Below are 25107 nucleotides of genomic sequence, written 5' to 3'. Positions count from 1 at the left end.
GATCAAAACATACTGATAAAAATCCTTCCAGTATTTCGCGCTCGAGAAATGGCCGTTCCTCATGGCGAATCCCGGTAAGCTGCGTTCGAGAACGCAACATGAAAAATTTCATATTAAATGATAGAAAGCTCAAAAAGTTACCCAGAAAGAAGCCGCACGGGGAAATTTGTGTCAGTACGCCATAAAAGCGCGGTGCGCAGCATGGGTTGAAAATATTGCTACGTGCTACTCGAAGACGATGATGTCGACCCTTGGATTTAGTGGGACGTATACCCATAAGCTGCCACTGCTGATCTGATGACTACGACGTGCCTTGCTTCATGTTGGCTGACTTCCATGTGGACCAGTGCTTGCTACCCTTGCAAATACACCCTCTAAATAGCTTCCTTATCTTGCTTTTACGTAACATTTATTTGATGAAGGTGCGGTGACAAAGAAATGAAGTGAGGCATAGAAACCGCGGCAGAAATGTCACGTTTAAACGATGTCGCCAAGTCGCACCTACGTATCACGTACGTACCGTATAGTTAAATAGAATTTAGCCATTTCACTTCCACTGAAACAGAGGTATGGTCTCCACTCTCCCTCCAGCCGTATGCGTTCAGTAGCACAGAGTTTTGCGAGCTCTGAGGTACTTCCGCCGTCTGTTGTTGTATATCTGTAGAAGCATTATTTTTTTCTCATCTCTAAGTTTGCTCAGTTTGGGTTCTTTGTCAGCACGCTTTGTGCTTTCTTTTTTTTTTTAGCAGCTTTTGTGCGTCGCGTGCATGGAACACGCGTCTACCGATTGGAGACGTGGCTGTAGAATTTTGTGCACCACTTCCGCAGTGATTCTCCGTTCAAATATTCGCACCGTAGCACAAGCATCACTCTTTAGCGTGTCTTCCACCTGTCTTGCGTGCATAGCAGATTTTTTTTTCTTTTGGCCCTGACGCGGTGACATTATCGCGGAAGCGTGCGTGTTGAAACAAAACTGAGTAGGGCATATAAAAACGAAGATGTGAATGTCAGTTGCCATTCTAGGAGTGCATTTGCTATTATCCGTGTAATTTCATTTTCCTTTTGAAGAACAGAAAATAAACCGTCCTGTTCAATATCCGTTAAAAAAAACTGGCACTGCAAGGGTTAAGTGTGTAAACGTAATGAAAATGAACCGACCGCAGCTTTCCCATTATAGCAATGCTGGCACACACACACACACACACACACACACACACACACACACACACACACACACACACACACACACACACACACACACACACACACACACACACACACACACACACACACACACACACACACACACACACACACACACACACACACACACACACACACACACACACACACACACACACACACACACACACACACACACACACACACACACACACACACACACACACACACACACACACACACACACACACACACACACACACACACACACACACACACACACACACACACACACACACACACACACACACACACACACACACACACACACACACACACACACACACACACACACACACACACACACACACACACACACACACACACACACACACACACACACACACACACACACACACACACACACACACACACACACACACACACACACACACACACACACACACACACACACACACACACACACACACACACACACACACACACACACACACACACACACACACACACACACACACACACACACACACACACACACACACACACACACACACACACACACACACACACACACACACACACACACACACACACACACACACACACACGCGCACACACACACACACACACACACACACACACACACACACACACACACACACACACAAGCGCGCGCACGCACGCACGCATCTATCTATCTATCTATCTATCTATCTATCTATCTATCTATCTATCTATCTATCTATCTATCTATCTATCTATCTATCTATCTATCTATCTATCTATCTATCTATCTATCTATCTATCTATCTACGGAGGTTCGCTCAGCTAGCAAGCGTTTGCATTCAAAAAGGAAATGCACCAGCCCATGCACGAACAAAGATCAGGGATGATGATGGCAATGTGCATACGAAAGTGATGAAGTACCTTAATAGTGTGTACTATGTGTACATATACTTGATGCCTTTAGGCCATATCAATAAACATTATTCTTTCTCACTTTTTTTGCCGGTTTATTTTATTGCTAGTGGTGTATACTGAAAATACGGATCAGCTAATCTAAAACAACTTCTTGCAGAAGTTAAATTATACCATCCTCACTACTGAGCAGACGCTAGGGTCCAGGTGAGGTTCACGGGCTTCTGTGGTTACATTTCTGCCATGATGGTACAAGCACAAAAGCATTATGTTGATCCGCATAATAAGTATGACGTTGCGTGTTTAAACATATCATTTGTTTCAATCCTCCAACTGAAATAACCGGTCATCACTTCAACTCGCGCTTTTTCAAAGGACTTACATTGCCTTATCGGGATAACAGCTAAGTTTAGCAACGAATATTAGCTTTTAACAAGTGGGAAGCACGTAAATGGTATTTGGGACGAACCTCTCAAGCTGTCGATGCCCGCGTGGGTAGTTCTTTAGCCCTTGGATGGGCACAAGAGAAAAGATTGCTTTGTGTATAAAGAATCACAATGGAGTACTTTCCCAATCAGGTATTGTTCCCCAAAAGTTAAATCTGAAAACTGACACGCACTTCGCATGGGAGTGAAAATGATACACATATATCCTATAATCCGCCGAGTCCATTTTCTTTAAAAAGGGGGCATTACATGGCCCCATAGCCCAATTTTATGTCCTCACGGCTGCACTTAAATGGTCAGAAGCAGCCTGCGTGTCAGTACGCTATGAAACCATGGTGTGCAGGTTGTGCGTGTTTTCATTGTGCGTACTGATCGACCTTTGTACCAGCATCGTCTTCCAAGGCTTCTCTATATTACAGCAGTTCACAGAAAACGAGTGCCTTCTCGAAAGCTTCAAAGAACATGCATGTCTCGCATAGTGCGCCGTGATGTGTGCGTGATGGAAATAAGTCGGTTATATATTACTGGTAGGTGCTGGTGTGACAAATTTGAATGCCTCTTTTCACCAAGCTCACAACTAGGGGTGTGCGAATATTCGAAATTTCGAATACGAATCGAATATTTTCCTTATTCGAAGCGTATTCGATTCGAGAAATGCATATTCGTAAATTCCCGAATATTCGAGGACGACCGAATAATGGTCGAAACGGCGAATATTCGGACAGACTGTGAATAATTTCGCAATTAACGAATTATATGCTTGCTCCACATTCTCCTAAGAACATGTTTATTCACTGAGAGCTTCACATGATACGCTCATTATCTGTATGCTCTGCATCAAGATGGCAAGTTGGGCCAGTTGGTTAGGATTCATAGTAAGGTTCGTTACAGCGCAACACAAAACAAGGACAAAAGAAGGTACAAACCGACGACACAGTGTTACAACACTGTGATCTTAAGTGCTGTAACGAACCTTACTATGAATGTGTACGCTCTGTTCCAGTCTATCTGCATCAGGCCCGTGAGACATCATCAGTTTCGATTTTTTTTACCAAGCTTTATTCTAGGGCTCTTTCATAACAATATATGATGTACTTTCGGGCTTTGTAAGTATGCGCAATACAATATGCACCTAGAAAATGTTACCTGGACCAATGTTGTCACAGTGCATAGAGATCCTTTACTTTCTGAACATGTTGAGCAGTCAATTTTCCTTCGCGATAATCTGTAACAAGCGTTTACCTGACAGAGAATTACCTTACATAACCTGAGTGCATTACCTAGAATGAGTGCCTCTTTAACCTGAAGCAGCCTCGTAAAATGCAATATTATTTTTAAAATGGTAATAAAGCTATTGTTACCTCGTTTTGCAATTTTTTAATGCTACACATATATTCGATATTCGATTCGATATTCGAAGATAGTTTTTCGCCTTATTCGTATTCGATTCGTATTCGAAAATTTCAATATTCGCACACCCCTACTCACAACATAAGCACGCAGCGGTCATGGAAACGAGCCAAGTATTTTATTAAACGAATGTGAGAGAAAATATTATTGGGGTTTTCTATTGTAATTACTCAAGAACAAGAAAGAAATCCCCATCAAAACAGTCTGCGTTCATTGTTGTGAGGGCTTGCAGAGAGGCGAAAGAAATAACGAAACAGCGGGAAACGAAGCGAAAGTAAACAATTGACAGAACCGTTCCGCTGAGTTGATGAACATGGAATTAAGTGAAACAAAATATTTTAGCGCGGTCTCAAAACACAACCACACGCGAAAGTGCAATCGTAGTTGTTATTTTTCGCCGCTACTGCGCTGTGAGATTGAATAAAAAAGTGCCATCTGGTGCTACCAATTGTCGATAGGGTGTCCCAGCTAACGTTAGCCAAGCTGATCAGAGGAAACTATTTTTAAAAGCGCAGTGCAAAACGTCATCTTAAGACTTACAGTATTTGGTCGTCAGACCCCTGACGACGGGACATCATAGGCCTTCTAATCGTTTCTTGCACCACAATTTTTAATATTTTTTCTTCCATATGCTCTGGCGTTGCCCCTCGTTACGAGGCACAGAAGAAATCAATGAAGACAAATGGCTCTCCGCTATCAAGAGCCCTGATGCCGGGGTGCAACTATGGGCTGTCCAGAGGGCCCACGATGCGGCGGTCGGGCAAGGCCTGACTGTCCCAACGTGGGAGCGGCCCGCAGCGCGCTGAGTCGCGTACCTCAGGACCTTATTAAAGTTTCGCATCCATCCATCCATTCCAACAGCCTGCCAAACGTTAGCTGGAGCACGCGGTGTAAAAACGTTAAAGGGCGCCGTCGCAGCTGGCTTTTCCGCATTAAGATTCTTTGCGGGGAAAAGCCCACTTCTGCACTAGTGAAACGCCTATAAGCGACGGAAGGAAACATAACGCAGCACACTGGCTAAGCACGCCCAAGGCATCTATACTGATGGCATTGCTCTCCTTCTCGCACCCTTCTCCAACCAATGAGTGGCGGTGTGCTCGGTATCAGCTAGCAACGCAACCTGCGTTAGTCTCGATTTTTTTTTTTGCTTTGAAATGAAGTTACCAGTGATTATACATATAAAAAGAACAAGTTAACTTTCGCACACCTCACTTAAATAGCAAAAAAAAGTCTTTTTTGTCATGTTTTTATTAGCCAATAAGCCGTAATTTTTGTTTCTGCGTATTTTTAAGCCGCTCCAAGTTGGAAATCAGCTAGGAATTTTTACGGCTGCGGCGTTGGAAACTGACGGCGTGGTCAGCAACGCGGCCTTCGTGGTAGCCCCGAAGGGGCCGTATAACCAGAGCGTCGGTGGCAAACCATCACTAAGAACAGCCATCAAACAGACGCCCTAGTAGTTAAAGCTCGCTTACACAGCTTCACTGTCTTTGATGTGTCACTTTCTCAAACTGGCGTACATCTGCGAAATTGATTTTTTTTTTTTTGCAGGGCGTCTATCTCACAATATACACTGACAGATTGCCCATCACCGCAAATGTCCTCTAGGCCACACGGTCGCATGTTCATTAGGCGCAGCTTCCAGTACCCGCATTTGGGATTTCACTTGTCAATGTTTCTCGCGAAGGTACATAATTATTACAGCAACATATGCAATCATGTGGCAATGGAAGACGCGTTTACCACTCGTGTCAGTCGTTCAACCTCCGGCATTACTCGTGCTCGGTTACTGAGCCTTCTTTCTTTTTCTTCTTTTGCACCGATGTCGGGCCCCAACTTTTCCGTAGAATTACATCTGCGATGAGAGATGGGCCCAGAATCGAAGTATTATGGTACGTATAAATTAGATTGTGTGCACTTCTGTTTAAAAAAAAATATTTTTTGCTTCCTTCACTTAACAAAAAAAAAAAGAATTGCAAATAATCTTTTTCTGTTTCTTTTATGTTTTGTATCTTTCGCATCAATGTCCCAAATAACAGCAGAGCGAAACCACGTGAAACCTTTAGGTACTTCAAGTGTTTGCCGAAATTGAGATCGTTGTATTATTTCATTACGTTGAGCGTGGGTACCCGTTATGACTTTTCCCTGCTCCTCTTTCTCGTTTCATTTGTGCTTCCCACGTGTTTTCTTCGAAGTTATAGAAGGCATTGAGTAAATATTGCGACAAGCATTAAAAGGCGGCGTGGGCGAGTTTTGTGAAGTACGGTAGCCCTCTTCCATTAGGCTAATGATCCATGCGGCCTCCCCCGCCCAAAAAAAAAGTGCAGCGCGCGTGCATCCAGTCCAGGCCAGGTATAGCCAAGTACACAGCGATGGCGGCCAGCGTGTATCGTGACCAGATGCAAAAAGAAGGGTCACATTTTGGGAGTGGGAAAGGAAGTACCTTATATAGCTTCTACTTGTAAAAGAAAATAAGAGCACCATTTTGAGAAAAGCCGACGCTGGTGCATTGCCGACAACGGGACGCGCTGGAGTAGGTGAATCGGCGCCCAGGAAAAGCGTGACCGGACTTTGATAAGAGGGCGAAGCGAGCTCTGTAGTCGTCGCCATGATTGGACATCCGCGTCATATATTGTCCCGAGTACCGTCGGATAACCAGCTAGCTGTGGGACGCACCCGTGAGCTTGGCTAACGATTTATCGATTTGCGATACCTAGGAGGCGCGCAGAGACTGTCGAAAGTAGCGAAAGAAGGCAATGGGGGGTTTCGCGCTAGAGTATGTGTGCGTTTATCTTTCCGGGTGACGCGCTGATCTCTGGCGACTGTGCCAAGCTATAGCCCGACGAAACGCTGGCACGACGCCACAACTAATGGTGAAGTAGAGGAAAGAGGATTCGACCCATGAGTCAGCTTTCGGCTCTGGTCGAGCGGATGTTATAATCGGAACGGTGAGCCCGAGTCACTGGTACTAACCTCGTCATTTTCTGATAAGTGTTTGAGTGGTAAATGAGTCGGCGATCTGGTAGGGCGACTAGTGTAGGTCGGCGAGTAGGCCGGGCAGTCATTGTGCAGAAGGTGTGCTTAAAATCAAATTACGGGTGTGCTTGTGAATGGACAGAATCGTGCACAGACTTTTACCTGAGTGCTTGATACTTTAAAAGTAATAAATAACTCTGCTTTTAAGATCCGCTCACTCGAAACGTAACACCCACTTCGACATGAACAGTTGACGTTGAACAGAGATGATTTGGTGGAGTGGCAAACAAGACTTCCATGTCACTGGGGGAAACTGCAAGATACTGGAAATATTGAACTATTCTTGCACGACGTTGAATAGCATTGCATCTCTATCTGCATTCATAGTATATGAGACTAAGGAACAGATCTCGTTATTGGAGTTTTGTTTCTTTCCTTCTTTCAAAGGGTTGAGGGGAGCAAAACCCCAATAAAATCTGAGTTGAGTAATAGGTCGTAATCCCACCCTATCTGTGGATAAGATAACGCCTGCGGGTGTTTTTTCTAAAACAGCCAGCGGGATAAGGCTTCCAATTCAATCAGTCAGCGTTATCCACCGTTTTGTCGGCGCTGCGATCGATCGATGGATCAGCGTGATGTCTTCGATCAGCGTGATGTCTTCGATCAGCGTGATGTCTTCGATCAGCGGTTGGCGGCTACCGTATGCCTTTCCCGCGCGCTGTACGCATTGCTGTTTTTTGTGGGGGGCGCTTCCTCGATTCATGAGAACGTATATGTATGTCGATTTTCTTGCTTCTACTCCAATTTATGGTGAGTCTTCGTGATCTGTGTGCAGGGTGTCCACTACGAAAAGCGAAAGGTCACCGCTTGGATTTCTTTTTTTGCCTTGTATTCCTGGACGTCGATTTACCTCTTGACGACAGCACTGGAGCTGACGCTGTCAAAGGCTTTCTCGTTGCACGTCGCCCCCTTGCTTTATTTCTTTTTCTGTTTTTGTGATAGGCTCCACTTACATTATTGACAGGAAGAGAAATGGGAATATATAGCGTGCTAAAGGCTAATCTTGGTTCTACATACTCTCGTATTGATTTTTGTTTTCCTGCGCGCGTCATTTCGCTTTCGTTTTATCATGACAGAAATAACATGTTCGATGGTTGCTTGAGGGTGATTTGTTAGACCCTGGCGAAAGGCCTTTCACTTGCTCAGAAAGGTGTACTGTAAGTTCTCATTACTGCACCGGCAGGGGTGATTAACAACTGTAGTTTATAATAGTACATTTATATAATACTTCCGGTTAGCGGTATGAGAAGCAACCACACCCATATTCATTTATCACGACAAAAAATGAAAAAAACGAAATGATATATATATATATATATATATATATATATATATATATATATATATATATATATATATATATATATATATAGAGAGAGAGAGAGAGAGAGAGAGAGAGAGACGAGAAGAAAGGGGGTTAACCGAGGAGCCCGATATTTATTAGTCAAATAATGAGAAGCCAACAAACACTGACACCAAGTACAACATAGGGGAAATTGCATGTGCTTAATAAATGAAATAAAGTAATGATAAATTAATGGAAATTAAAGTGGATGAAAAAACAACTTGCCGCAGGTGGGAACCGAACCCACAACCTTCGCATGTCGCGTGCGATGCTCTACCAATTGAGCTACCGCGGCGGCGTTTCCCCGTCCACTTTCTTGGGTATTTATGTGTACTAGTAGAACCCTGGGAGTGTTAGCCAGCGCCCCCACTCACAGACCTTGGCGGCGGACGTGGAACGTCTTTTTTTTGCCGCAGGCGTCACGAGAACGTGATCTTTTCGGGTGAAGGCAACTGGTCAATAAACCCAGTCATTATTTATTAGATATTTATTAGTCATTATTTGACTAATAAATATCGGGCTCCTCGGTTAACCCCCTTTCTTCTCGTCTATTACCTAACGAGGGTCTCGAATCCGGCAACATTGATGCCTTCAGGTAGCATATGTGGGTTTATTGACCAGTACAAGGTGAAGGAACTTCTCGAAATTTGTGAGGAGTTGGGCATTGAGTTGGGCTCAACCAAAAGAAAGAATGCGATCCTTGAGGTCATGAGGACTGGGGACGTAACGGCTGAGGAAGCCGCTGAGGCCTGGGCGGATATCAATGAACGTCGGGAAAGGGAGGAGAAGGAACGTTGCGAGCAGGAAAGGAAAGAAAATGAACGTCGGGAAAGGGAGGAGAAGGAACGTTGCGAGCAGGAAAGGAGAGAAAAGGAACTTCGCGAGGAGGAAAAGGAGGAAAGGAGAGAGAGGGAGCGACGTGAGCACGAGCTTAAAATGAAAGAGTTGGAGATCCGAAATAACTCGCTGGCGCCTAGTCTCACTTCTAACGTTCCAAGAATACGCGATCAACTTCCACCCTTTGTCGTCGGAGAGGATATGGCCAAATACCTCGTGAAATTTGAGCACGTGTGCGAACGGAATAGCATTGAGCGATCCCTTTGGGCACAGAATCTGTTAGCCTTGCTTCCTGGGGAGGCATCAGACGTAATAACTTGCTTATCGAAAGAGGCGTTTGAGAGCTACAGTGATGTGAAGGAAGCGCTACTGCGGAAGTACAAATTGTCGCCCGAAGCTTTCCGGCAGAGGTTCCGGTATGCAAAAAAGGGTAAGGAGTCGAATGTTGACTTCGCGTTTCGTCTAAAAGCCGACCTGGTGGAATGGCTGAAGGGCGAAGAGGTTTACGACGACCGCGACAAAATTGTCGAATGCATCGCGTTGGAGCAGTTCTACCGTTGCATTGATGAGGATGTCCGGCTCTGGCTGCAAGATAGGCTAAAGGAGGTTAAGCTAAACAAGGCAGCAGAGTTAGCGGAAGAGTATTACACCCGCCGCAGCTTGCACAGCAACGCAGTGCGCGTAGAAAAAGCTGATAGGAGAGATTGGTTTTCCGGGAAGCCCGACGAACGGAAGCAAATCACGCGTCGCGAGTTTCGGGACGACGAATCCCTTACCAAAGAAACTGTAAGGGAAGGACAGAATGCATCTCAGAATGATGACGATGGTCCGAAACAGCGAAACGAAATGACGCGTTCTTTTGAAAAACGGAAACCGTTAACCTGCTACAATTGCAAAAAGCAAGGGCACATCGCTGCAAGCTGCCCAGAGAGAATTGCTTTTGCAACGATACAGGAAACTCACAAAAACATACGTCTATTGGAGCCCTATGTGCAGGAAATTAAGGTAAACGGCAAGAAGTGCCGAGCACTGCGGGACTCCGCAGCAACTATGGACGTTGTTCACCCGTCTTTCGTCTCCTCGAGTGATTTTACGGGAGAGTGCGTTAGGATACGGCAAGTGGCCGAGAAGGAGAGTGTCTGTTTACCGATCGCAACGGTTATCATTGAAGGAGAGTTTGGGAAACTTAACACCGAAGCCGCTGTGTCAGCCGCCCTCCCGGAGCAATTTTCCTACCTCTTCTCAAATAACTCGGAGCAGCTGCTGAGGGATCAGGGCAAATCATTCTTTGCCGACGTGGCGTGCCCCCACGCGATCCAAAGCGCGCCCGCTGTCGAGGGAACTTGACTTAGCGTCGGTGAGCGAAAGGCGGTGCGGCACACGGACCGATCACGGTAACTTGAGTGGCGAGCAGTCACGGGAGAGGCAGAGCTCGGAGGCTGGCCTAGACGAGCGGGTCCTGGAAGTGAGTGGGAGTGACGCGTGCAGTGCTAGCCGCGATATAGACTCGACGCCGCAATTAGGCGACGCGGGCTCCACACTCGCTCCGGTTTCCGCCAGCCGGCAGGAGCAGGCTGCAGTTGAAAGAGAAAGTCTGATTCGCGAGCAACAGGAAGGCTGTTCATTAGCCGATCTGAGGAAGAGCGTCAAACGGGGAGTGAAAAAAAAAGAGGGTTTCATTTGGCAAGGAATCTGGCTTATTGTACCGCCGCTACACGGATAAGCAGGGTCGCAAATATAAGCAGCTTCGGATTCCGCGAAAATATCGCCGGGAAAAATGAATGACCTCATTTGCTTCCTCAGAAGTATGTTTTCGGTCCAAGTGATTTCAAGGGGACCATTCTATTTGTAATTATTATTGCTGATTAATAATTGTTTCTATTTTGTTGCGTTGTTGATTTGAAAACTGGTTGTTTGATCCTTGTGTACCAGATCGTACACCTGCCTCTTGTTGCAGCGGGAGCAAAAGGGGATAGCGATTTAGTTAGGTTGATTTGGATTATGGCCTTGTCTGGTGTTTGACGGGAGACAGAGGGCACTTGTTCGTGTTGGGTGTTGCCTTTTGCCGGTCGGTTTTGCAAGCTGCAGAACGACCAAGCGGGACCAGTGGCGAGAAGCAAGGTCTTAGGAACGACCCGAGCGGAGCTGGTCAAGGTGCCTTGGCGACGACGCGGTGAGCAGAGCTCCTGTCCTGGCGAGTCGGACCTGGGCACGTGAAGTTACCTGGCGTCCCGACACTGGACGTGAACTTGGACGAGCCTGACGAACATGCGCGCCTGGCATCCGAGCCACGTGGAGGCAGCTCGTCTTCCCGGCGCCTTATCGGAGGGCGGGGATGCTGTTGTGCCATTACCACAAGCCCGGATTCCGAATCTGCAAGATGCAGAATTTATCCTGCGAGCGCCCAAATTCTCTCTTGAAAAGGCAAGATGCTGAGCCGTCAGGCAGCGCTGTCCTGCGGGAGAAGCCTCGGCGAGCAGCGTGTTCGGACGTGTCAGCGTGTGCCAGACAGCCCGGCGCCGCACCTCCCTTTGCCTGGAGGTCACCGCGCGCGCGAACTTTGAACCGGGTGGCCAGCGCGGTCGCTGGTTGGACCCCTCGGACGACCGTCGTGTGCTGACTTTGTATTGGGCCGTTTGAGTGACAATGGTTCCTCGGGGATTATAAAAGCAGCGACGCGCTGCCTGAAAAACAGGATCCGCCGACCCACCGGGAGACAGTGTCGCTCCCGACTGGGGTGAGATGTGTCACGCATTTTCGCCGGACGTCGCCGTGCGAGAACAGTCGCGTTTGTTGTGAGCACTCGGCCCCAGTGCCGACCCGTTCATGTCCTGTATGATAACCTGTATATAATGTATAAAGTCCCTTTTGTTATTCTCATCGACGCCAGGCTCGGAGTCTTCGCTACCAACGCTCTGTCACGAAACGGGTGACGAGCGCTACGGGACCACAAAGTCGTAATCGTGGTGCAGCGGTGCAAGTTCGTAACAGCACATGCAATTTCCCCTATGTTGTACTTGGTGTCAGTGTTTGTTGGCTTCTCATTATTTGACTATATATATATATATATATATATATATATATATATATATATATATATATATATATATATATATATATATATATATATATATATATATATAGTGAGAGAGAAAGAGAGAGAGAGAAGGTTCAGAAGGCACCAAGGATCGTATGAAGTGAGATGGAGGAGAAAATAGTAGACGTAGGGTTGAGATGTAAGGTAGATAACGAAACAATTTTGTAGGGCTCCTTGAACTTGAACGAGACTCATTAAGTTACAATGTCCCGCCCGCTCTCCCCACGTGGCCACGGCATTACAACTGCAAATGCCAAGATTTTATGTGTCAGGTTCCGCAAGCTGGCAGAATGCCGCACGCATCCTAACATGCTTACGCTGCAGTCTGAAATACTACTGTTACTAAATGTCTTGTTTTGTAGATTGCTGTATCTCGAGAGAACCTGGCCGGATTGCTCACAGAGGTACTGCACGACGAACGCGACGTATACTCAGATGTTTTTGTCACTAAATGTGTTTCAGGTCATGTTGGGGCCTGTGTGGCACTGGTTACCCCTCTTTTTGATATTTGTAATAAGCACAGAAGCTCAAAAGCTCACATACAAGAACCATAACAATTAAAGTGTGGCTGCTTCATTTCTAGGTTAAATAGGTGTTAGGACAGAAGAAAATGTGTTACTCGGAAGGGTGTCACCCTACGTAAGCATCGCTTGGCTCCCAGTTAGGCGAGCGACGTAAGCTAGGTTAGTCATATCATAAGAAGCCAACAAACACTGACACCAAGGACAGCATAGGGGAAATTACTTGTGCTTAATAAATGAGATAAAGAAACTATAAATTAATGGAAATGAAACTGGATGAGAAAAACATTTGCAGCAGGTGGGGAACGATCCCACAACCTTCGCATTTCTTCTCGTAGGCTAGGTTAAGTTAGGTTAGCTGATGCCATCCTCGCGATTCGTACAGAGTCATCAGACAAAGAAGAACTGTTCCGACGAAAAAAGAAAAAGAGCCAGCTGGCGAGCGACGGCTGCTCCAGGGAAGGAAGCAAAGCTGCGACGCCCATCACCGCATGTCCGGGCTGAGCTGACGCTGTCGGAGCAGAGTCTTCGCGGCGTCAGTGGGCAGGCCGAGCTCGGGCTATAACGAAGAGGCAGGATTTTGGCGAGGCGTGGCCAACAACTCCGAAGGAACAAGGGATTCAGCGTCTCAGATCGCGCACAGTCACGGCACTGCTCTGACGCCATGGAGCCGGATCGAGGGGAGCCTTCGGCGCCTCACTTCGCGCGCGCATTTAGGCGTGGAGATGAAGCGGCTTCGCCGCACTCGCTGTTTGCGCACTCCATCGCTTTTTAACGCGACAGCATTAAGGAGCTCGTGTCACAGAAAAGCCGGTGTCGTCGGCGGCATTGGCCGTGAGTGATAAATCCCGGGAGGCACTTCATGAATAAAAAACAACCTGCAAGATGGGCTGGGTTGGAATCGAACCAGGATCTCCGCAGTGTGAGATGGAGACGCTACCACTCAGCCACGAGTTCTTTTTTTTTCTTTCATGGTATTTATTACAGTAGCAACAACCCGATATTCACCAGTTGTGCATAGTCAGAGGATGGAGAGCACACTGACAGTCACTCAGAGAAAAGGCATCGTTCATACTGTGGTTAGAAATGTGGTTTCACTTTAGAAGGGTGGTAAGGATAGGCACCTCACCAAAATGGGGTACCAGTCCAGCTGGGTATCAAGTCCATCATAAACCTGCTTTAGGTGTAGGGTCATTTGGATGAAATTCACCCTTGTAGCCACGAGTTCGATGCTTCAAAGCGGAACAAAACCGCCTCTAGTGAATGTGGTGTTGCCTTAGAAACGAGTCATAGAATGTTATACTGCGGTTTATATCGGTAATTATGAACATGTAACTTACAGAAGTCGCAGTTACACGAGTAGCGAAGTGCGTTTCCGCTACATTTTTTTCTTCCGAATGTCACAAACCTTTTGCGCTTCCGATGTCCGTTCTCGCCAGGTCATCGGAGATAAGCAGCATTCTGCTTTGTCACTGAGGGACATTTACGTAAGGGGAGTTTCGCACAAATGTCACCAGAGAGAAATATGGCGCTGCCATCGTTCAGCCATCGTGCGGATCGGGGATGGGACACGGATTTAATCTTCGATATGGCATGGATCGCTGGAGGAAGCACAACGCGGCTTCTGTAACTGTGATGTGTGACAAAATTGCTCGCAGAAATGCGTTTTTACGATAAAAATTAGTTCACTTCATTGCTTAATTTCAGGGGCAGAAACAAATTTTGTCACTTTTGCTTGTACGTGCGCAAATCTAGAGTAAATAAACCGCCGTGAGTACTGATATTTCTGTAGTTTAAACAACTGCTGTTGTTTTATCACCTGAAAACCACCGAACCGCTAAACTGTGGCAAAATAATAATTGTCTACAACGATCTCTCAAATTTCGAAAGCAAAATACGGATATTCACGGCTGTTTGAAGCCACCATGATTAAGTATAGATTTATCAATCCGCTACCGATCATTCTCATGTTGGCTGAAGCGCCGATGAAAAAAAAAAAACACAGACATATACGCCGGTCGGATTTCAGTTTCAGGTATTCAATTGAAAGCTGTATACCATTTCGCAACGCCGAATGCTGGTTCAGCTGTATGCCTGCAGCGAATCATTTGCCGTGTCCGCACCTGGAGATGCGCCTGTTATTATATCCTTAGCAGCCGCAAGTTATTTGCACGAGTAAGTGCCGAATTGCCATATTTCTGCAAGCATTCTCTTTTGTTCATTTGCCCAGTCGGCCCAAAGGGAAAAGACAAGTGTTCCTTTCGCAATTAAAACATAAGAGTTTTAATAATAATACCAGCAGGCATGACAATATGGCGCATAGGTGATTCCAAACTGGTGCTAAAAATATCCGCTGTCAATCTACGCTAAAAAATGACCCTATTACAGGTTTATGTATTATGTGAGGCTTGGCACATGGGGCATATGATTTGTTAGAGGTCAATTTGTTTTCTGACTCTGCCTGGAATTTTGACTCAGCTTGCCCCTACCCGAAAGTTGATTCAGCTGTGTTGACTGCAGAAACGATGTGCACAAACACGCGGGAAACCTAAAGCAACCTATTTCCCAGGGTAGAAAAAATAATGTAAAAAGAAACAGGAACATTCAGTCGCCCCGTTTTGCTCTGCGACGCACAAGAAGCACAGCAAAATGACTCTTGCTGAAGGTATTTCAGTCGTCTCCAAAGGTTTAAAGACCGTTCCTTACAACATTCGGGTTTCTCTAAGCGGGAAGCCATAGGAAGGTAAGAAATTTTGCGCATGGATCGTAGGTTCTTTTTATTTGGCCAACATGGATAGTGCCTTAACTTGAGTTTTCAGGCAGCCCCGACCTGACTGCCGCTTCCCTTTGATTGGTTGGTTAGTTGGGGTTTAAAGACGTAAAGGCCATGCTGCGCCAGCTTCACTTTGAGCTGACTGCATAAAGGAGGTCAACGAATCTGTAGGCAAGCTGAAATAATATACACTGCTGCAAAAAAAAAAAAGGAAGTATTTATTGGCACTGTTCGTGTGCTTCCCAGTGCACAAAAAGAGCGAGAAAAAGGATTTTCGCTGTAGAGCGCACTTCAAATCGCATCCGAAGGGTTAAATACGTCTCCTTGGAACCGAAGTCTCGTGACAGAGCGGCACGTATGTACGAGGCGCGAAATGCGGTCACGTGCTCAGGCACGATGCCAAGAGGTGCAGTCGATCGGCGAAGCGAGTGGCCGGACGTGTTTCGTAAAGCAGCGGGACTCTACTAACCGTGGGACCTAGAGGAGAGGAAGCAGCGGACGTGCTGGCGTGAAAGCGTGTCGGAGGGCGCGTGCTGTAAGGCGTGGGCTGTCTTTCTTTTTTATTGCTCTGCATTTCCTCACCTGACATGGCGCTCAATGGTCGGAGAATTTCCTGCGCCAGCACGGGAATTATCAACATGGCCGTCAGTTGCAGGTAATGCGCAACCCTCCTGCGCAGAAATCGAGTCCCTTCAGCTGCTTTCGGTCCTGAAAGCACTGCAGAACAGGTACCTTAACTACTTTGTTTTTTTTTTCTTCAAGATTTAGGACATTGCTTTGGAGCAGAACATTCTTCACGCCCCGCGAATGGCGGCATGGGAGATCGTTGGATCTTAACCATTGCGTGCCGTAGACTGTGTCCGTGGTGTTTCTGCGATGCCGTCACGTGCACGTTAATCCACAAGCTGAAAGGCTATGCAAATCCTCGAACGAGTTCACGTAGAACACGGCGATCTTACGCATATTTAGATATTGCAAATGCTTCGCGCTTGCCTACCTCGTAGACAACTGACACGTACTTCTTGTTGTCAGGTGCAAACCGGCCACCCAAGTTTCTCGCGAAAATATTTTTTATAAAAAAGACAAAACAACGCTATAAAGTTCTCGGCTGACACTAGCTGATGTCATTGGCACCTCGTAACCTGCTCGTGTTTGCAGACGACTGTTAAAAAGGAAAAAAAGAAGAAGCTCACAAATTGTGCTTAGCAAGTGTGAGTGGTTTGGTTAGCTCAAAGAATATGGAGATGCGAGGGAAAATTCCGATGTGAAGCTTGAAACGTCGTGGCTTAAAGGTACATCGTGACGCAATGTGGTACTTCTTGTGCGGGTATTCCAAGGACACGCAAGATGTTTTCAGTAATTGTGCATCGAACGATGGTTTCATGCCGCCCTGCTAATGTCCCTCTAAGTTCACGGTAAGCAACCTTTAATATAAGGTGTTTGCTTTATTTTTTCTGGTTTAAACTCACACGACAATCTCTTCAATAGAATAGAGAATGATCTGGCTTAACTTAAAAGCGCGTGATAGCTTATGACAATAGCGTTCATCACTGCTCAAAAGTTGTAAATAAAGAAATGCGTATATAGATGCGTTTAACATGACTGAACGGAATATTATAGAACGTGTCAGACAGTGTCATTTACTGATTATAAAATTTCGCGTGCAACGAATAAAACACTAATTCAATATGTGTATGTGTGTGTTTTCTTTCTTTCTTTTGTGTCGTATGTTATAGCCAACGTTAAAGCTTTATGTCTGCAGTTACACAGCATAGTTGAAAACCTAACATTTTCACAAAGAGGGAGCAAAATAGATTCATCCTCTTTGCACTGATTCATGCTTCAGAGTCTCAAGCATTTCAGACTATCTATGCAGAACATGCGAGGGTTCCGTCATACACGACTGCACAACTTCCTGGATCCATCCGTCCGTCTCCGCATCCAATCAGGACTATATTGAACCTTGAAAACCACTCTATGCCGAATGTTTTTTTGGCTAGCTTTATCTCTTGCGGATATAGTTTTGCTTGTCTCATCGGAATGGCCGACATTGCTGCCTGCGAAAGTTTTCGCAGCGAGAAAACCACCCAATAAGTCCTCTGTCATTGTCCTCGCTACAGCGCCTAGAGCCAGTCGCTCGCGACAGCGTTGACACGCTTCAACGAACCACCGCTTTTCGAGCAGACGATCTTATGCGGTCCTCACACCAGAAAAAGTTGAATACGCTAGTTGAGCTCCTTTGTTCAAGCTGCCCAGCTCAACGACTCTAACACGCCCGCATTCTTTTTTTGCATGTTGCCTGTATACACATTCTCTCTCTCTCTCTCTTGCTTTCCTTTTTTATCTGTGTCTCCCCTTACCCCTTCGCCAGTGCAGGGCAGCAATTCGGATGTTTGTCTTCCGATTGGCCTCCCCGCCCTTCACAGCTCATTTTCCTCTCTTTATATCAAACGTAATAATACTACGGAGTCGTTGACCGGAGACGTTGACCGGGTAACAGACCTCGCGTGCTACGTCATGCGAAAGGTAAGGGGTGCGTCAGCGCACACGCTCACGATAGCACGCACGATAGACTCAAACCCGTGCGCTTGGGTCGCAGTTTCTCAAAGTCACCACGAGAAGCTCTGTACAACTCGTCTTTGTTCAAGATAGAAACGTAAAGCAGGTTCTTAGGACCGTATCTACGCCAGACCTATATTCCGAAAACAATAATGAAACGCTCCTGCGCTGCCCGGGCACTACGCAGACTCTGCGATTTTTGATTGACTCCGTAGCAGATGTTGATGCACGCGCGTGGTTCTTGCTATTACTATTCATCCTTGCTGTGCTCATTTATTTTCCGTGCCTTTTATCCTGCACCGGTGTATAGGTTAACCCACACAGGGTTTATTTTTAGTTAACTTCCCGCTCCTTCCTTCTCTCTTTCAATCTCTCTCTCTCTCTCTTCGCTGGAGACTCACGCAAAGCGGGCATTCATCGGCCGCTCGTAACGTGTTATTAAGGCTGGTCACAACATCGCTTCTTGCGTTGCATGACCCTGGAGAAGCCGGTATACACACGAACTTCCGATTGATTAATGCGCCGTCAGGCAGCTTTGCGTTGCTAGCACGAATGTGGGGTTCGATATTGAACTATAATGGAAAGCTGTATGAGAAGACGGAAATGGATGACAAATTTTATGGCGTCTTCGTCCTTTCACTCAGTGTACTGCTTACTGACATGTGTATTTTTTTCGTAGATCTCCGGTTGTCTTAGAAGCCCTCGCGCTACTTTCCCTCTTTTGTTTCAATCAATCAATCAATCAATCAATCAATCAATCAATCAATCAATCAATTAAATTTTAACCGTATTCAATTGTATCTCGATCAATACTCCTGCGCCACTGTTGTCTGCAGCTCGGGAATATCTGCTGGATAAGCAAGGGTTTGTGAGAAATATATCTAAAAAATTGTGAATGTACTGCGTTATCAATTCTGAAAGCGACTTTATTAGCCTGTTTTCGATGCATCTAACAAGAAATAAATGCGCCTGGTTTGATGTTACTACACGCAACAACTTACGCTCAACTATTTTGGCACTTCAAGCTTAGTACGCGTCAACTGAGAGCTGCCCACCGAGAGCTACGTCTAATGAAGCTGCAACCATCCAAAAGTGTAGTGTTGCTTTTGACGTACGAGTATACTTCGATAACGGAATAGACGCAACCATAGCAACAATTCTGCAGTTCGTCGTTACTCTTTCCTATACGACGAAGCTATTTTTGTACCTGTGTCCTTGTGAAAGTAATCAATATTGTCAATAAAGTCAGCTAACATTATTGATAACCCCGCCGTGGAGGCGCAGTGGGGCGTCGGCGTGGCGCTGCTGAGCCCACGGGTGCGGGTTCAAATACCGGCCAGAGCGGCCACATGTCGATGAGGGTGACATGCAAAAACGACCGCACCCTCGTGAATTGGGTGCACTTTAAGGAACCCCATGTGGTCAGAATTTATACGGTGTGCCGCCTCATAACCATACCGTGAATTTGGCACGTACAATCCCAGAATTCTATTCAAGTATTGATAATCTGCTGTCAATGTCAAACGGCAGGTAGCTGTTGGCATACCATTAGAAGCCGCTTGTTTGCGTACGAGTTCGTCAGTTATCAATTTTTTGTTTGCGGAGGGGAGTGAGGAGGCAAAGGCGACGACGTGTGGAGTAATAAGCCTTGCAACGCTGCGAATCAAACACGAATAACGAGGGGTTCCGACCTGTTACACGAAACAAAGCTCGTCCACTTGGCATTTTCCTTCGGGCTCCAGCGGAAAGTTGGGCGAGTTGGTATGCATTCATAATGGTAACAGCGCGAACAAAACGACGACGGAGCTAAAGGACGCAGGACCAGCGTTGTCCCGACAAGACAGTGCTCGTCCTGTGTCCTTTCACTCATCTTCGTTTTGTTCACGCTATTACCATTACGTATGTGCTCATTTTGGCATTGTAATATCGATCGAAAAAATTGGGAATTCGTATTTATAGTAATACACAGCATCGACCTATGGACCTAATTTAGTGAACCCCTGGCTTGTCCGTTTTTCATTGAACCTATTCGAGGTTTCCGCTATGTCCAGAAGCACATTATTCAGACGATTACTTCCCGAAAAATTGTTCATCTTGTTTTAATTGGACGCTTGAGAAATTGCTGCGCACAGACAAGTTAATAGATCCGCCCGAACCCCTTAATTACGAAAAATGCACATTTGTATGCCGCCGTGGTCTACTCTCTATTCGGTGAGCTGTTGCTCTGCACCCGTATGATGTCGTATACATTGGCCCAACAGTCGGAAATTGTACTGTTATGTTAATTTCTCCCATATTTTTTATGCTGATGAATGCACTCATCCCAACGCAAGCTCAACAGCAGGCATTTCTTTCTTTCTTTCTTTCTTTCTTTCTTTCTTTCTTTCTTTCTTTCTTTCTTTCTTTCTTTCTTTCTTTCTTTCTTTCTTTCTTTCTTTCTTTCTTTCGTTCTTTCTTTCTTTCTTTCTTTCTTTCTTTCTTTCTTTCCTTCTTTCTTTCTTTCTTTCTTTCCCTCTTTCTTTCTCGTGATCCTGATTTATTCCTCCCCTTGTTTCCTCTTTGCCTTATTCCTCGTCATTCCGTTATTTCATTCTTTCTTTCTTTCTTATTTGTCTGTCTGTCTGTCTGTCTGTCTGTCTGTCTGTCTGTCTGTCTGTCTGTCTGTCTGTCTGTCTGTCTGTCTGTCTGTCTGTCTGTCTGTCTGTCTGTCTGTCTGTCTGTCTGTCTGTCCGTCCGTCCGTCCGACTGTTTGTTTGTTTGTTTTGTTTTTTGTTTGTCGCTTTGATACTGTGACGTTCGCTCATTTCGCTCTTGATGGAGGAACCCATACGTTGATTCCTTTGTTATCTACGTAAAACATCAGCTCATAAGTTGAGAAATCAATAACCTCCACGGAGGCCAACATCCCAGTAAGCGACCCCAAGTCAGCCGTCAAGAACTATCCAAAAGGAAGAATCTCGCTGGAAGCGCTGGGAATTTTAAGCAACTTTTGTGAAGATCGAGACGTTAACATTATATGGGCACACGCACACTCCTCCCTTCCCGGGAACGAAATTGCGCACAACCTGGCTCGAGAACTGACACGCAGGTGACATGTGACATCTGGTGACACGCAACAAATACTGCGAACGCAGCGACACCGGATGACCAGCTTTAACGAGATCACCAAACACTATAAATTGGGAAGGGCCCATTTCCCCCCGGCACACTTCTCGCTGAGTAGACGGCAAGCTACGACATGGCGCCTCTTACAAATAGATACATATCCGAACCCGGGGGCCTACCACCGCTACTTCCCGGACCTTTACATGGATAGATGCAGGTTCTGTCAAGAAAGGTCGGACCTACAACATATGGTTTCGGCTTGTCCTCGGGCACCCACACAGAATAAAATAAACAAGACCAGAGAGTAGTGGGAGGCAGCGTTGCTCAGCTGTGCACGGGAAGGCTCAAGGCAATCCAGCAGGCCGAAGATGCCGCCAGGGCCCAAGGGCTCGAGGCCGTCATCTAGGCAGAGAGGCCTAGGTCTCAAATTTGTAGTCCAAAAGTAAAGTTTATTCTTCCTTCTCTAAGCTGCTGCACGCTCCTTTTTTATTTCTTTATTTCTCTCTCTCTTTCGGGATGATTACTTGCTTGATGATACCTAGCCGGTGCGCGGTGCCTGGCATAAGTCAGTGCCTATAATTTACGTGTGTACAATCGTATGTATAATTGCAGAAACTTGCAGGTTAATAGAGAAGCTTGACAAGAAGTTAAGGAGCACGAAAAAAGCGATGGAACAAAAGTGATAGGCGTAACGTTAAGAGACAGGAAAAGAGCGGTGTGGATCAGAGAGCAAGTGGGGATAGCCGATCTTCTCTTAATATTAGGAGAAAAAAACTGAGGTGGGCAGGCCATGTAAAGCGTAGAGTAGATAAGCGGTGAACAACTAGGGTTAAACAATGGGTGCCAAGGGAAGAAAAGTGCAGTCGAGGACGGCAGAAAACTAGGTGGGGTGATGAAATTAGGAAATTTACAGGCGCAAGTCGGAATCGGCTAGCGCATGAAAGGGGTAATTGTAGATCGCAGGGAGATGCCTTCGTCCTGCAGTGGACACAAAATAGGCTGATGATGATTATTATTATTATGATAATAATGATGTTGATGAATCACAAGTATCGTGTGCGCTTGAACGGCTGACTTGTGCGCGGCATGGAGAAGGATGTGCTTGAGTGTCTACGGGGGCTTTAAGTGTCTATGTGGCATAACACATATACACGAGCATGGAATAACATGGATGCCGGTGCGCTACGCACAGCTATGTGGTAGAGTTATGACAGTCACACGAGCGTATATAACATTTAAATAAACTGGACGTCACTGGATTTAAGATTTTGCGCTAATTTGCTCTTTAGAGATTTTCGAGTAATCACAGTCCGTGAAAAGGCACCTAGCCTGATCGCACGTATATCGTCCGTCTACGATAACAGAACGATGTCTACAAATCTTGACAGGTGAATTCAATGTCCATTTTGCCCTTACAGCGCACAACAGTGCAACGGGGTAGCTCAACGTCAGAAATTTACGCCGTTGTGTTAAACGCAAAACCTTGAAAAAAGTTTAAACGTTTGGGTATGTGAAAGTTCAGCCTGAATGTAATGTCACAATGATGCTAGCAATTTTCATAGATAAACCTTTCTTTTTTTTTCTGCTCATAGTGGGTTGTATATGTGACTATGCATGGATCAAAGCGCGTCGCCTCCACAAAGTTTAGCTATCACACCGGATGCAAGAGATTTTATGTATTCATTACCTTTCTGTTGGCTCTGTTTGCGCATGTATTAAAAAGCGGACGCATCTTTCAAAACTTGTATTTGCCGTCTTTCGTTATTCTCTAGAATTGAGAAGCTTGAAAAAGCAAGACAGCGTAATCTGCAGGTGAGAAATTACGGTCTTTAGAGGAACTGAAAGATGCATCTTGCTTTTTGCTTATGGACGCACTTGTCTACTGCCTCCCAGTACTTCGTCACATCAGATGGTCAGATTTTGAATCCAGCTGTTAGGCTTGCACAGCTACTTGACTGCGTTGACTGCGAGTATCGTCATCCCCAGGTGGAGAGAGAAAGAGAGAGAGACCATTCCGAGGCACCTTGGCAATATTCATTTGTATGCGATTCATTTGTATTCGAAAACTCTCTCCTAAGATCACGTTAGCAGTGGAAGTAAATCTGAAATGCCAGCCAGTATCAGTATTGCACTTATCGCCTCGAATCTAGGTTGACCAGACTAGTGGTTCGAACGAACAGTCCTCTACTGGCGACTCCAGAATTGGCTACCTCTGCTGGCAACAATGTCCAAATAAACACAGACGGCTACGACATCCAGGTTCACGGCGGCTCTCTCGCTTAGTGCTGCGGGTGACGCTTCTCTCTTGTGGCGTCGAATCGAGGTGTTCCGTGGATGCCGAAAGGGTCCTTACTGCCGATCACCTTATTTGTATAGCGTCTCAATGATTCCAGCGACGAAATCGCGGAAATAGTTGTGCTCTGCGTGCAGGCGTCAGAGCCTCCACTGCTATTGGTACGGTACTTGACTGTCTTCGACTTTCATAGTGAACTCCGCACTGCGACTCATGTTTCTATGTATCACATATAACATCTCACGGTATATTGTCAGTAACGTCTGTCGTGCTTTCAGAAGGTGAATACGGACATTCTGCACTGATAGAACGAGGCTAAAAACTGTAATGTTACCTGGTCAGTGCGTCTTGGGATAAAAACAAATGGGAGTTCCGTTTGGGAGTCGGGGCGCCCCTACTTTTTTGTGGTTAGCTGATACGTATGATAAGGTCGTCTGCCTCCGATGACTGACGCTTGTTCGTGCTCGCAGTACGCAGTGTTACGAGTTAGGGCCCGAGCTTGGGAACAAAGCAGACGCTTGCCACCCGTAAAAATTCTCCAACTCGGTGAAACGTGAGAAGGGAATAACAACCAATCGGACCAATTTCAGCCTATTCCGACGGTTTTCCAAAATTTGGCGAGGTTTTTCTTTTGGCAGAGCCAGTTGTGCTAGTGTAAATGCATCACTTTTAAGCGGAGTGAATCACTTGTAATGGAATTAGGCTGCGTGCAGAATGTCAGAAAGCAGACTAGCGGCGCTGTGTGTTGGCCGAACGCTCCAAAGCTGGAACGAGTCCTGTTTGCCGTTTTAAATTTCTTGCGAGCAAGTTAACTGACAACTCGCCGCGTTGAATGATCAAACAGCATTTTCTGCTTGCAACGCTAAACTAAAGGATGCTATGAAAACGATACGCCGCCACGCGGCATAACATGTGTCATGATCAACTTCAGACCTTCCGAGGCAGTTATCATTCCTGCTACCGTGCCTGCAGACAAAAGTAGAATGTTCCTGCTGCTTGAAGCATTAGTAACCCCAATACTGAGGCATAAAACTATAAACGAACAAAACCAAATGAAGCTTTATGGTACATCACTATAATTTATCAAATCGCCTGCCTGAACAAAGTTCACTCCGTGATTTGAAACGAAAGAAAGATATTTAAAATAAACAAAAAGAAAGCAGTGGTCTACTTGCCGGGAAGAAAGAAGTTCCGAAGTGAAGCATTTCGAACAAACTGGAACAGTATCAGTCACCTATCAATCCCGGTACGAAAGCTTCTTATACAAGGCACTCTCCGAGACGCGTCGCCTGCTTCTTTCGCGAAAAGATGAAATCATGCATTGTTGTCTTTCCACCGCGAAGACTCGCATAACGATACATATGTCTTTCGACATCCGCATGCATTTTTTTTTCCGGGCTTGTGCGAGGCGGGATTACTATGATTTGAGAACTACGAGGCATACAGCGCATTCCATGACAGTAGGTCCTCTTTCGCTTCAAGCTTTAACCTGGATCGGCTGTTTCTCGGCACGGCCGCCAGGTAGCGAGCATTTACTTAGAGTCGCCAATAGTGGAAGCGCGATACT

The 25107-nt window shown here is 45.9% G+C and overlaps 1 protein-coding gene and 1 long non-coding RNA gene across 3 annotated transcripts in view; one reads left to right on the top strand and one right to left on the bottom strand.

The window, feature by feature from the left end:
* igl (igloo) overlaps positions 1-25107 on the bottom strand; it is a 246681-nt gene that overhangs the window by 97436 nt on the left and 124138 nt on the right. The window contains exon 2 of one of the 2 annotated variants that reach the window (XM_065449211.1): positions 16166-16254. The exons of the other annotated variant lie outside the window; for it this stretch is intronic. Coding sequence (XP_065305283.1) covers positions 16166-16223 — 58 coding nt within the window. The 5' untranslated portion in view covers positions 16224-16254. The remainder of the gene's footprint in view (positions 1-16165; positions 16255-25107) is intronic. 2 annotated transcript variants of the gene reach the window in all.
* The window catches only part of LOC135916014 (uncharacterized), a 218815-nt gene that overhangs the window by 87821 nt on the left and 105887 nt on the right, over positions 1-25107 (top strand). The window lies entirely within an intron of this gene.

The sequence above is a fragment of the Dermacentor albipictus genome, chromosome 4 (assembly GCF_038994185.2).
Source record: "Dermacentor albipictus isolate Rhodes 1998 colony chromosome 4, USDA_Dalb.pri_finalv2, whole genome shotgun sequence".
NCBI classification, from domain to species: domain Eukaryota; kingdom Metazoa; phylum Arthropoda; class Arachnida; order Ixodida; family Ixodidae; genus Dermacentor; species Dermacentor albipictus.
The sequence above is the reverse complement of the archived record's forward strand: the minus strand, read 5'-3'. Positions and strand labels throughout refer to the sequence as shown.